The sequence below is a fragment of the Gracilinanus agilis genome, chromosome 1, assembly GCF_016433145.1.
Source record: "Gracilinanus agilis isolate LMUSP501 chromosome 1, AgileGrace, whole genome shotgun sequence".
Taxonomy (NCBI): domain Eukaryota; kingdom Metazoa; phylum Chordata; class Mammalia; order Didelphimorphia; family Didelphidae; genus Gracilinanus; species Gracilinanus agilis.
The window spans coordinates 725,771,364-725,784,581 of NC_058130.1; the positions used below are offsets into that span (position 1 = coordinate 725,771,364).

The 13,218-nt window shown below is 48.0% G+C and overlaps 1 protein-coding gene across 1 annotated transcript in view; it reads left to right on the plus strand.

Moving 5' to 3' along the window:
- WDR18 (WD repeat domain 18) overlaps positions 1-11,982 on the plus strand; it is a 30,630-nt gene extending 18,648 nt beyond the window's left edge. The window contains exons 8-10 of the mRNA XM_044658592.1: positions 3,823-3,989; positions 9,666-9,734; positions 10,710-11,982. Of these exons, the coding sequence (XP_044514527.1) occupies positions 3,823-3,989; positions 9,666-9,734; positions 10,710-10,841 (368 nt within the window). The 3' untranslated portion in view covers positions 10,842-11,982. The remainder of the gene's footprint in view (positions 1-3,822; positions 3,990-9,665; positions 9,735-10,709) is intronic.
- Positions 11,983-13,218: the final 1,236 nt, after the last annotated feature.

Consider the following 13,218-nt stretch of genomic DNA (forward strand, 5'->3'; position numbering starts at 1 on the left):
ACATTGTTTTGCCCTACTCAGTTGATATGGTGGTTAGTCTTGCCAAACTGTTTACTTGTTTTTGTTTTAAGAAATGGCTTGTTGGATGAGGACAGGTGATGTTTGGAAAAGAAGGTGATTCAAAAACAAAGGATATCAGTGAAAGAGCATTTCTTTTGTTTTATAAAGAAAGAATTAAGCACTCTAAGGCCCTGGAAAATGAGAGCTGACCAATAGGACCCAATTTGAGGAAGTTGTGCATCTTACTCTGTTTTTGCAGGGAGCATGTGCTGCTCCTGTTCCCATTGAGCACAGGAGAGAAGTGGTGTAGTCCAAAACTATCCAATCTCAGATATGGAACCTGCTTGAATTGTGGAAGGGAGAGAGAACCCCTACTCCCAAGGAGCCTGTAACCTCACCTGCCAGTAGCTCCTTTTCCTTCCTCCATTAGACAAGTCTTTAGATTCCTTTCTTTTGTTCCCTCTGAGATTCATGCAGCTGCCACATCATCAATAAGTTCAGCCTTCCTGTTGTTTCTTCCAGATTCCCTTGGATTTATGTAGCCAGCATGTTGCAATTCTCTTTGGGGACTGGAGACTGTCTGTGCTTTTTGCATTAGTCCTGGCCCTGCCAGGAGTGGACCTGCCTTTGCTCCAAGAAGCTACCTTGTTAGAAGACTTTTCTGAGCCCTCATTTCTCCATGAAGCATTCTCTTGGTGTAGGGTAATGGAAGGAGTGAAATTAATAGGGGGTCTTCAGTGCCCTTTAGCAGAGCAAGTCTTTTCCAGCAGCTCAATCCTAACACCTCTTCATGCCCCTTTTTAGGCAAAGAATCCTTCATGAATCCATTTAAGAAGTCTTAGCCTGCCTTTTAGACCAACCACAGAAAGCTCAGAGAAGGGGACAGGCTGCCTCGGCTCTCTTGTTCCCATCGATCTGCAGGAATGATTTGAAGGAGAAAGGTGGACCGAGTCTGTCATGCCCTGGGAGGTGGTGAGGGTGTTTGGTCCGTCATTCTTCTCTGGGCCTGGCTGCTGTCTGGCTCAGCCTCCCCACTGACTAGACTGCCTTGAACAATTCAGGAGACATTTATTAAGCTCAAGCAGGATGTCAGATAACTCATCTAAGCTCCTGGACAGGAGAGGAAATGGAAGTTTAGTACTTAAGGCAGGACAGAGCAAAGTCATCCAGGATACCTGCAATGTACGTGACACCCGTTACAGATAATTCTTTTCCTCCTCCCAATCCTCAGTGGCTTTGAGTAGGACTGGAGTTCAGAGACATAACTTTAATTTGCCCATATCCCTTAAGTTAGTTGCTTCTTGGCACCCAGTAAGCATTCATACAGTTGCCAGAATAGAGGATTTAAAACTGGAAGGGGTGTTCAGAGACCCCTGATCCCAGGTTTATTCTACCCTACTTGAGGTCACAGATTGCCTCCAGGTTCCCTAACACAGGGTCTCCCACCCACCCCAGAGTCAACATAGACTAATTACCTTCCGGTTGCCTATGGGAGCCATTTATGGGATTTATTAGGCTCATTTCCTCTCCTAAGACCCCAAAGAGTCTTTGCTAATTGCCTTTTTTAAATGGTGCATGACCTGTGAGTGAACTCCAAAGGAAAGGATGAGTAGGGGCTGTGATAATAAATCCTCAATAGTAGCACATAAAGAAAAGAATGGGAATCTTGTTTTCTCCTTCCTCAGCACCCAGGCGTGGCAGCAGTCCTGCTTGTAGGGTGCATAATTCTTCTGGAGCCTGAAACTCCAGGGATATTTGTCCTAGGGAAGCTGGTTCCTCTTCCCTTCTGTCACCCCATCCCTTGCATTGTCTTTAACCCACCCTTCCCTTTTGCCACTCTGGCCAATTGAAATGGGAAGGTTTCACTCTATAGTTTCTCCAGCCCTCTTGATCTTCTGAGGAGACATCTTATGAGAGGGACATTAAGCCCCTGGTATGTATGACCCTCCGGCCTTGTCTTCCTTGGCTGCTCTTCTGGAGGCCAAAAGGGAGAGAAACTTTGCTACAGGAAGTGATATCCTGTAGTCAGAGAGCTTTAGAGTAAGAAAAGACCTCAGAGATGATTCAGTCCATCCTTCCCTGCCAGTAGGGAGCTAGGAAGTACTGCTCCCTGGGATGACTACACCAGGCACAGGAGAGGACTCATAGTCCTCATGGACAGACAGGCAGAAGCCATTAAAACTCACTTTCCTCCACTGCCTCAGAGACCCTTGGTTTCATTAGTATCCGACGGGGCTGGCAGGGGGTGGACTCTTCTCAGAATCACATTTGTAAGTCCAAAAAAATAAAGTACAGAGAATTACGGGAGAAACAATTTATGGAACTCCAGTTGTCATAATATATTTGCTCTTAATTACTTATTTTATTTATATATATGCACACATATATATGTATTTTTTTCTTAAAAGAAGTTCATAGAGCTCAGATTAGGATCCCCAAGTCTCAAGATTGATGATAGTTTTAGAGTCCCTGAGGCCCCAGTCCTCCAGCTGTGGTTGGGGGAGAGCTTCTTGAGATATATCCAGACTGCCCCTCCAGCAGTGGACAAACTGTCTTCTGTCGTTGGGCCAGGGTAGGAAGCCCTTTCAGCTTCAGAGAGAAGCTGCCAAAGCTGGCTGGGCATCCTTGGTTGAGCAAAGGTGAAGCCCATGGTGCCATGGGAATTTGGGGCTCAGGTACCTTGAAAGAGATGGCTCATGAAGCTCCACCCAGAATGTCCTGTGGACTTACAGATGTCCCTAACTGGAGAGTTTTCAGGAGTCTAGGAATTGGCTGATAAATATTTTGGTAGATTTGGCTTCCTTTGTTAATTCTCCGCTTTTTATTTTGTGCATTTAAAAATTGATTCTGAAAAGAAATTCCCTAGGCCTCACCAACCTGCTTGCCACCCTCCTGTAAAAGCCCTGCTCTAGAGCATGGGATTCCTTCCCTGCTCCAACCTGCTGTTCTCCAGTTTTAGAATAAGAGTCCTGAAGCCAGTTTTCTCCCTTTGGCTTCTCTACTCACTAGGTTTTTTCCTTTTCTTTTCACAGCAAAACTTCCTCTGAATCTAGCTCTGTATGACAATGGACATTTGGTTTCTCTAGGACCTAGTGTCCTCATTTTTAAACTAATGAGACCAAGCTAGGTGGTTTCTAAGGCCTCTTGGAGTTCTGACGTTTTCTGAGCCTGTAACTTCCCTTGAGATTGCTAAGATGGCAGCCTAGTGATGAGCCAGAGGAGCCAGGCCCATGAGAAGTCACTGCATTTCCAGCCTGGGCAAGAGAGGGAGACCCATTCTTTTCATTGTCCCTGTTGCTGCCGTATACACCCCCACCCCACCCCAAAAAAGAAAAAAGTTTGCTAGGTGGGTGCTGTGGGATACCGTTCCCCAGGGATCCTTCATTTCTTTCTTGGTCCAGGGGAGAGGAAAGAGTAGCCCTAGGTCAGCGTTGGCAAAATATTGGCATGCATGCCAGCCTTGGCATTGGGTTGCTGCTCCGTTCCCCCTCTTCCCAGTGCCTGAGGACATTTTTTGCATACCCCGCTCCTCCAGCCAGCCACCCAAAGGGAGCACTTCTTTCCTCTGCCCTCTTGGATGATGCCAGGGGCTCACAGACAGCTTGAAGTTGCCCTCTGGGCACACAAACTTGAAAATCTTCATCAGTGCTGCTCTAGGTCATGGTATGGCACAGGTGGCTATGGGTGAAATTAAGGAGTTAACTGCTTCTCCCACACACACACTGTGCTTAAAACAGCTGGAGTTTTCCCTCTTGGCTCCTGAGTCTAAATTCAGCGTTTGGGAGCATGTATCTGAGAAGGTGTCCCCATTCCCTTTTGTAGGTCCTGTCACCAATGCCTTCATCGTGTTAGCCCCAGCCAGCATGTTCAACCCAGACTGCAAGCCAGCCCTGCCCCTGCCCAAGTTCAGCAAGAACCTTCTCGGAACTGAGAGCAGTGAAGGATCAGGGACTGAGGCTGTGATGCTGCGCCTAGGGTTGCACCGGCAGGTATGTGTGTGTCTGACAGGATGGGGGCCTGGGGAGGGAAGCTGGCCTGCCTGGGGTTTTCTATGACCAGGGAAAGTCATGTTGTCTGTTCTTGTCTTTGAAAAATGGGGACAATAGTGGTGATGATGGTGGTGGTAGTAAAAAAGTGCCTTAGAAGCCTTGAAGGACTACATCAAAGAGAGTCAAATCTTCTTTATCAGCCAGCAGCCAGGGCCTTTCAGGATATGGTGGCCCCTTGGGTGCTTCCTACCAGTGCTGACACCTCAGTCTCTATTTGACCTGAAAACTTGTTCTTGTTCTCCTTAGTACCTTAGACAAAGCAAGGAATTGGGGGGGGGGGGTGGAGTATTGACAGGCTTGCAGATGGCACAGGTATTCTGTTACAGGCTACAGGAATCTCCTCCCAAGATTTTATTTGGCTTCTGTGACAAAAAGCTTTCCACAAAACCTTAAACCCTAAAAGGACCTCAGAGCATCTAGTCTGACCCCTGTCAGAATAGGAATCCCCTCTCCCATGCCTTGGCACATAGTAGGTGTTTAGTAAATGCTCATTGGTTGATTGCTCCCCAACAAGTGACCTCCAGCTTCTAGGCTGAGCAACAGTCTGCTTTCCTCTAACTTCTTCCTGAGATTCTTGGTTGGGCCCTGTGGCCCCCAAACCTAATCTCTCTTCCATTGGATGGGTCTTTAAGTACTTGAAGACTGTGCCAGTGTCCTTCCTCATTCTTCACTTCAGGGTAAATATCCTTCCTTCTTTCAACTACTTCTTGTATAGTGTGGTCCCCTCACTGGCCTGGTCCCCCTTTATGACTAGCTTGTCACTGGCCTTCCTAAAACCCAAAGCCCATTGCTTCAGATAGGATATTAATGATGTCTAAGATCTTGTTTAGCTTTAGTTTTCACATGAGCTTTTTTTTTGTTTAGCTTTTTTTGACTATCATGCTACACTCTGACATACCGAACTTGTACTCCACTAAGACCCCTTGCTCTTTTTCATAATCGTTGTTATCTGGCCTCTCCCATTTTGGTAACTAGTTGCTTTATTCCATCTAGGAGGAGGACTTTACATTTACAGTCTTAGAGATTCAGCCTATCCTTGTCAAGGTCTTTTGGAATTTTGACTCTGTTAGCTAAATATAGCACATTTGTAAATTTAATAAGTGTGCCACCTACACCTTGCTCCAGGTCATTACCAAAAATGACTAGCAGCACAGGACCGTGAGCATCTCTTGGGAATCCACAAAGACCTTCCTTTCTTCTACTTTCAGGGCTAAGCACTGCTGCTCTTTTATCATCCTGGGGCCAGCCACTAAACTGCCCCATAAAAATGTCCCTCCCATATTCTCCCTGGTCTCTGCCTGACCCCCTTGTTCTTTATATTTGAAAACTTTGTGTTGACCCTTGCCCATTTATAGAGCGAGGCCTGACCGATAGCAGTCAGTTCTGGTGACATTTCGTATTTATCCCACCCTGCTTCCTGGGCCCCTGGCAGAATTCAGCCTTGTGGCCAGGGAAATGCTCTTTGGAAGCTCCGGGCAGATTTAGAATACCCTGTGGGGGTGACGTATAGACACTGGAACAGTGCATAAAGTGCTAGGCTGGGGGTCAGGAAGACCCAGGGTGAGTCTTGCTTCAAACAAACCCTAATTCCTGTGTGTCTCCTGTAGTTCCCTAGTAGTGACCTGTAATAGTAATTGGCCAGTTATGACCCACCCTCATGAAGGGAATTCCCTTAGTAGGAACTCCCTTCACAGATTTACATGGCATTAGAAGGGACCTTAGGGGTGACCTTGTCCAGCCCCTTTGTTGTTTAGGTAGGGAAGCAGAAACCAAGGGCGCCAGGCCTATGATCATGGGATCATAGTTTTAGAGTTGACGGGGTCCTCGGACCATCTGATCACAGAGGCTCTGAAAGAGAGATGATTGCCCAGGGTCCCCAGTCTGGTAAGAAGTTTAGATCCCTGCTTCCCTCTTTCCCTTCAGCGAGGGCACACTCCTTTTAAAATTCGGGCTGGTTTTGTGAATTGCTGTATGGCTGGGGGAAGAAACCACTTCCTCTCTCTGGTGGGCTGGCCTCTGACAGCACACGTGCTGCCCAGCCCTGGCCTTACCTGGGACCCTAGAGCCTGCCCAAACTTAGGCATTGCCTTAGAGAACCCAGGATCCCCTCCATGCTGCAGGCAAGCCCAGGAGGAGGAGTTGGTGAAGGGTGTGCAGTGGCAGCCACATGGGGTTCACCCCTCCAGTGGTAAAAGGCACTTCTTCCTGAAGTCTTTTCCCATGCTAAACCTTGTCCCCTGTTGGAGAGGAAATGTTTCTTTCTTGGGAGGCAGGACTTCTTTGCAGATAGAGCCAAAGTCAGTGTAACTTTGTCTCTGGGGCTCAGAGACCTCGGTTGTTCGTCTCCATTCTCCCTTAATCCTAGGGAAGACTTGCGATTTAACATCTGGCCCCAAAGACCCTCTTTGGAGTACTTTACCTTTCATAGTTAACAGGACTTCTACACATAATCTTGTAAGGTCAGTGGGGCAAATGATATTGTCCCCATTTTACAGATGAGCAGACCAAGGCTCAAAGGAAAGCCTCCCCCAGGTCACATAGCCAGCCAGTGGCACAGCTGAGACTAGCATCTAGGTCTTCTGCCTCTCATCTCTACTGTGTCACACAGATTCCTGAGGGAATTGGTGGTAGAAGGGTGCCCAGCTCCAGAGGCCTCACCCACACTCAGCCCCCAACCCAGCCCCACAGGGTAGTTGGGTTCATCTGATAGGGCTCTTTAGAGCTACCCTGTAACCCAAGTTGCTTTCTCTTCTGTGTAGCTCTTCCGTATTCTCTCCTAGCTATCTAGGGACAGCCTCAAAGCTTTTCACAGAATTTTTTAAAAGTTTTAAAATTAACTGATTATTTCTAAGGAAGATGTATTTTACTTGTGATTGGGTGTTCTAGCTGCGGAGGAGACAGGCATTGGCCCTGTGGTCTCTCCTGACCAGTGCAGAGGTGGGGTCTCTGGGATCATTGAGTCGCCACTCTGCTGGCTCTTCTGCTCCTGGCTCAGTGACCTTGCCCAGCTTGTCCAGGGGACTTGGAAAGTGGAATCATTGCCAGTTGGTGCTGCTATGGACCTGTAGCAGGCCAGAGGCCACTCCTCAACTTGGCCTGTGAGGGGCCTGCTGCCTGGGGGGAGGGGAGTCAGCGAGTGACCAACCTGCCACCTAGTCTACCCCAGACACACTCTCCCTGCAGGAGTCTCTGACTCTGATTGTGAAGGCATCCTTGTCAGGGTTGTTTTATCCATATCCCAGGCTTGAAACTCTGGGCTCTTCTTCCTCCCCACTCTCTGTCCTGAGAGAAGCTTTGTGGAAAAATTGGGGAATTTAGACCTAGAGTCAGGAAGACCTGGGACCAGACCCCACCTGTGATGCTTGTGGCCATGGCACCAAGCACAGGGTACAGAGGTTGTTGGCTCAAGTGAGAATAGAATTAAGGTGCTTTGCAAATTTACACACTTTAAAGTGCTAAATAAATGTCATTTGGGAAGAAGTGTGGCATCCTAGAGAAGGACCAGCCTTGATTAGGCAATGCTGGGGTCTGTCCCATCACATGCTTATATGTGTATATGTACGATAAGATCATGGTAAATCTTTTTTCTTTAAACCCTTATCCTTCTATCTTAGAATTGGTACGAGGTATCTGTTCCAAGGCAAAAGAGCAATAAAGCCTAGGTAGTGGCGGTTAAGTGACTTATCCAGGGTCATTCACCTAGGAAGTATCTGAGGCCAGATTTGAATCCAGGACTTCCTATTGCTAGACCTGGAGCTCTATCCACAGATCCACCTAGTTGCTCTAGTTTCCTTATCTTTAAAATGACAGGGTTGAACTTAATGGTCTCTAGGGTTCCTTCTAACTTTATGATTCTGTATAGCTAAAAGCAGAGAATCAACTTGCCCAGAGACACACAGGTGGATTTTAGCCTTTGGGCTCTTTAATAACCAGGCTATCATCTGTTCTTTAAAAGGTCACCAGTCATTGACTGGCCATGGTTGCTTAGAAGGGAAGGGGGCTTAGCTATCATGGGCTAGTGACAGGCCATCACTTGGATTCCCTTCTTTTACTCACTTGTTTATCCCCCATCTTCCCACTCTGGGCCTTTTGATATTTTCCTCCCCACCCCCGCCCCCTTACCTGGAATGTTCTCCCTCCAGACTGCTCTGGCAGAGCCTTCCCTCAAATTCCACCATGTGCACCTCCCTTAGTGCCACTGACCTCCTGAGATGACCCTCTGTTTGCCCCTTATGTATCGAGCGTGTACACGTAACTCTTTGAATATTGTGAACTCCTTGAGGTGAGAAGCCCTGTTTTGTGCCTTTCTTTGTATCTGCCCAGTGCTTGGCAAAGTGCCTGGCATGCAGTGAGCAGTAATGAAATAGCCCTTGTCTGACTGACTGGCTTTGGTTGCTAACACGTAGCATGTTAAGGGAACCGAAGCCTTGTAGGGGTTAGAAGCCTTGGACCCTATTCTGTCTGTCATTCAGCCTGCTCTAGTAAAAAGAGCATAGGAAACCTGCTAATACTTTGGGTAAGTCCCTTCTTTCTGGGCCTCCACTCCTCCCAGGGTCCCTTTGTGATCCTCTCTAGCTCCAAACTTGACAGGGTAGCCCTGACACTAGGTGCTCAGTTTGCCATTCTTGTCAGGTGCTCCCTGGCTTTCCAGAGAGCCGTCAGAGCTGTCAGGACTGATGGATTAACTCTGCCTAGAGGACGCCTCTGCAGAGAGTGGCCTTCCCAAGCTTAATGAAGGCAGAACTTTCAGACAGCCCTGAGCCAAGAAACAAATCTCTTCCTGCAGGCATCAAAGAGCCTGGCCCATCCATCTCTTCCTGGGATTACCTACTGTCTAGGATGGCTGCTTGGGTAGTGGCAGAGGCCTTCCCTGGAGGGATTTGTGCTCTCTCATCCTCCACACAGCATCTCCTGCCCTAGGAATCCCCTTCCCTATTGTAGAATATAGCTTGTTTCTCACATAGGCCACATTCTGTCTAGCTGGATAATGTTAAAGAATCTCAAAAGATTTAGCTGCAGCTTATTGAAGTCTCTTGAACCAGAGCCATTGTCTAATCCTCCTCCAGTCCCTTTTTTTACACAGAATGACAGGCTCTCAAAACTGGGAAGACCCTTAGAACACACATATCAGAGCTTAGAGGACCTTGAGAGGCTGTGTGAGTTGGAAGGAACAAATCTCATCTTTGGGATGAGGAAACAGCCTCAAAAGAACTGGACTTGGCCATTGTGTGACTTGTAAAGTCAGATCACAGTCCTAGAGTCTTATGTTCTTTTGTGTAGCCTGCATAAGTCAAGTTTATAACTGAGGACACAGGATCAAAGACATAGGAATCCAGATGCCTCAGACTAGGCCTAGGGGTAGGCCCTAGGAGACCTGACTCCTAACCCTCCCTCTTTTCTAAAATTTCCCCATGTGGAAGAAAGAACTTGACTTCTGAGAAGAGGAAAAGCTAAGGTTGAAAACTTTGGAAACTTTTTTCCCAGTAAGTTTTTACTGTTCCTCATTAGGCTGGAGTGTGGGGTTGATGTTGACCCCTGATTATAGTGAAATGGCAATAATTAAGGGGGGGAGATAAATGAATTGGAGAGAAAACCCCAACCTTTTATCTTTCCTAGGGATCTGAGAAAAGCTATTTGGAGAGAGCTGAAAAGCTGCATTCAGTGATGTGTACGACATTGGATAAGGTGAGCGTCCGTCTGGAGTGCCTGAGCCTCCCCAGCCTTCTGTGTGATGGAGCTTGAACCCTAATCCCAGGGAGCTGACATCACCAGCTCTCCCTGTATCAGAGCCACGATTCTCTGCTGGGGAGAGCTGTGCAGGTGCAGGTCACTGCAGGAATCCCCGGGGAGCTCCTGGCATCCTAGATGCTCAGTGCTGGGGTGCTTCAGAGCTCTAAGCCCCACCCAGAGGGGGAATCCCTTCTCCCTCCACTTGGGCCCAGGGCGGGATAGTGAACACCAGCCTATTAGCTCATCATTGAACAACTCAAGCTTTTCCTTGTGTCCTCTCAACATCAACCTCTCTAGAACTTCTGCTATTTGTCTGGGCCATTTCTTGTCTATGCCAGGTCTGTATGGCAACAAAGGCAACAGCTACGTCCAGGCCCCAAAGTTAGGTGGCGCCATCTATGGGAGTGTTCTCTAAAGCCATTTAGTTTCCTTCAGCGCATCCGAGCCCTGTGGGGTGGTCCTTGTGAGCACGCCTCCCCCGGAGGCAGAGAGACCTCAGCAGCTGCTGTTTCTGGGGATTCGGGCCCCCAGCTCAGCCTTGCTTAGCAGAGTGAGTCCTTGTGCTGCAGACCCAGAGTTTGTCCTGGGGCCGTCTTCAGGCCTGGCAACCCTTACCCCTGGCAAAACCCAGGAAGCTTTGTCTTAGGGATTGAGCTTTCCCAAGCAAGGCAGCCTAGAGCTGTGTTGGGGAACCCATGGCACGTGTGCTGGGGGCTGCTTCCCTCCCCCACCCCATCACACTGGAGGACGTTTATCACATCACCTGCCCCTCTGCCCAGCCACCCAATGGGAACGCTTCTTCTCTCCCCTTTCTGGGGTAATGTGGGGGGCTCACATGCAGCTTGAGGGTTCAGCTTGGGCACTTGGTCTCTAAGAGCTTCACCATCACTGTCCTAGAGGCTCTTTTCTCACCTTTTTCTCTTCCTCCAGAACTCCCTGGGAGACCAGGAACAGCTGAAAATCCGAGTGACAGAGCTGGAGGAAGAAGTGAACACCTTGCGGAAAATCAACAAAGACCTTTTTGATTTCTCCAGCCATATCATCACCAAGCTACCCAAGTGACTCCTACTGCCGCCAGCCCCCGGGCCTGCTGACGTCTGTGAGCTCTGGCGGCAGGACACGGTTCACCCCGCGCGTGCTGGGACCCTCCCCCTCGGGGGGCAAGACTGAACGCACGGCCTTCGCGCGACGGCTGGGCCAGGCAGGCGAGCGCACGCTGGTCAATAGCCATAGAAGCTGCACTCGTGGTGAGAGCTGAGGCACAGGCTCTGTCTGCTCAGACCCTTCAGGACTGTTGGGAAGGGCTGAGAGAGGGGCCCAAGCAGGGGCTCCTGGGGCCACGTCTGGCACGGCTAGCACACGTTACCACCTGGCCGCGGGCCATTTACAGTTTTTAGTCCACAAGGTCCTGGATTTTGATCAAAGAGCTTTTTTTTTCTCCTTCCTCTTCTCTCTTTCCTTCTCTCAGGTGAAGGCCCTAGCTCTCATCACTAACACCCCTGCTCCCCAAGTCAGTGTACTTGTTACCCTGTAGCGGACGGGGAACATTCCATATGAAGTAACTGTACATGCCTCTCCCTACATTTGTTCTCCACGAGTTCTCCTCCTTCTAAAATACTGGGGAAAAGCAATAGACAATAGGCAGGGTGGGAGGCTCCATGCTCACTAGTCAACTCCAGGATCCCCAGCTTGACTGAGTCAGAGGTTCTGTAGAGTGGACCTTTTGGAGCCCTGGTTAATACTGATGTAGTTTATCTAGGTCCCTGCCAGGCCCAGCTTGTTTTGTTTTGTTTTGTTTTGTTTGCCCTGGAGACTTCTCGTTCTTTGTCTCAGGAAACATCTTTCTATACACACACACATATATATATATATGGTTGGGTTTTTTATTGTTCGGTTTGTTTTTTAAAACAAAAAAAGGTCCAAAACTGTTGTGTTTTTTCCTTTTTAGTCTCAATGTGTAGACACTTTCTTCCTATTTCCTAAACTTTCACATTTGGGCTTCATGAACATATAGCCTTTTCATGAGTTGATTTCACTGAACTAAATGCAAAGTTTTCTACCCCATTGTTTATAAACCATTGGTAATCCTTGGCAAATTTGGACAGATTCACACAATTTTTCTTCCTTGCATTCTGCCCTTCCTTCATCCTATCATCCCCAACTCGCTCCTCCCTGGCTCCCAATTCACTGTCCAGAATTGCTCTGCCAGAGTTCAAGAGGATCAGGAATTCAGGTCATTTTGCTAGCTCACAGTATTAGTCATTTCTATAGCCCTTTCAAGTTTATAAAGTGCTGCCCTTATATATAATAGCCTGGAAAGGCAAAGACAAGCTAGGATTTTGGTTGGCAAACTCATGTTGAATGATCAGCCTTCAACATGTTCATTTTTTTTTTTTTTTAAACCTTTACCTTCTGACTTGGGATCACTACTGTGTATTGGTTCCAAGGCAGAAGAGTGGTAAGGGCTAGGCAATGAGGGTTAAGTGACTTGCCCAGAGTCACATAGCTGGGAAGTATCTGAGGTCAGATTTGAACCCAGGACCTCCCATCTCTAGGCCTGGCTCGCCATCCACTGAGCTACCAGCTGTCCCCAAACTTAGTCATTTTTGTTAGCAGTGAGGAGAGAGTTAAATGACCCACTAACCATTCTATGGGAAATGACCCCACTGTCCTCAGTCCTGTTTAGGCTACATCAAGAAGAGTTCAGGAGTGTCCCATCTAAAGTCACTGACAATCTGGGATGCTTCAAGAGCTGCCACATGGAACAGGGCTTAGACCTGCTCTACGTCTCCCAGAAGGGAGGTGTGGAAGTCCCTGAGAGCCCCGGGTGAAGAGTGACAGGTAAACACTTCCTCACATGTCATTCAGACTGCCCCAAAGTGGGGTGGGCTATCCTGAGAGCCAGTGACTTCCCCTTCACTGGAGTCTTTAGCAGATAACCATTTATCCAACATGATAGAGGACATTTGTGTGCAAGTGGGGACCCCTGAGCTCCCTTCTTACTTGAGGGGATTCTTATTCCCAGTGGATGTTGGGTCTCTGGTCTGTGTGTCTCATCCATCAGTCAGACTCCGTCTGAGTCCTTTGGCTCATCACTAGAATGATAAATGAGGGAATGAATAGTCCATGAAACCACAGCAGTTTGCAATGGCAGTCTTCTAAGCCTAGAAATTTCAGCAGGAATATCCTCTTACATCAGTATTTAATAACACCATTTTCTGTAGCATTTTATGGCTTACAAACTGAAAGTAGCATTCGTAAATTATCTCAATGATTCTATGAAGTACATTGCTATTATCCCCATTTTGCAATTGGAACTTGGGTAGATAGTGAGTGACTTGCCCAAAGTCTCATAGCTAGGAAGTCTCGTGCGGCAGGATTTGAACTCGGATCTTCCTGATTCCCAAGTCCAATGCTCAGTCCACTGTACCATCTACAC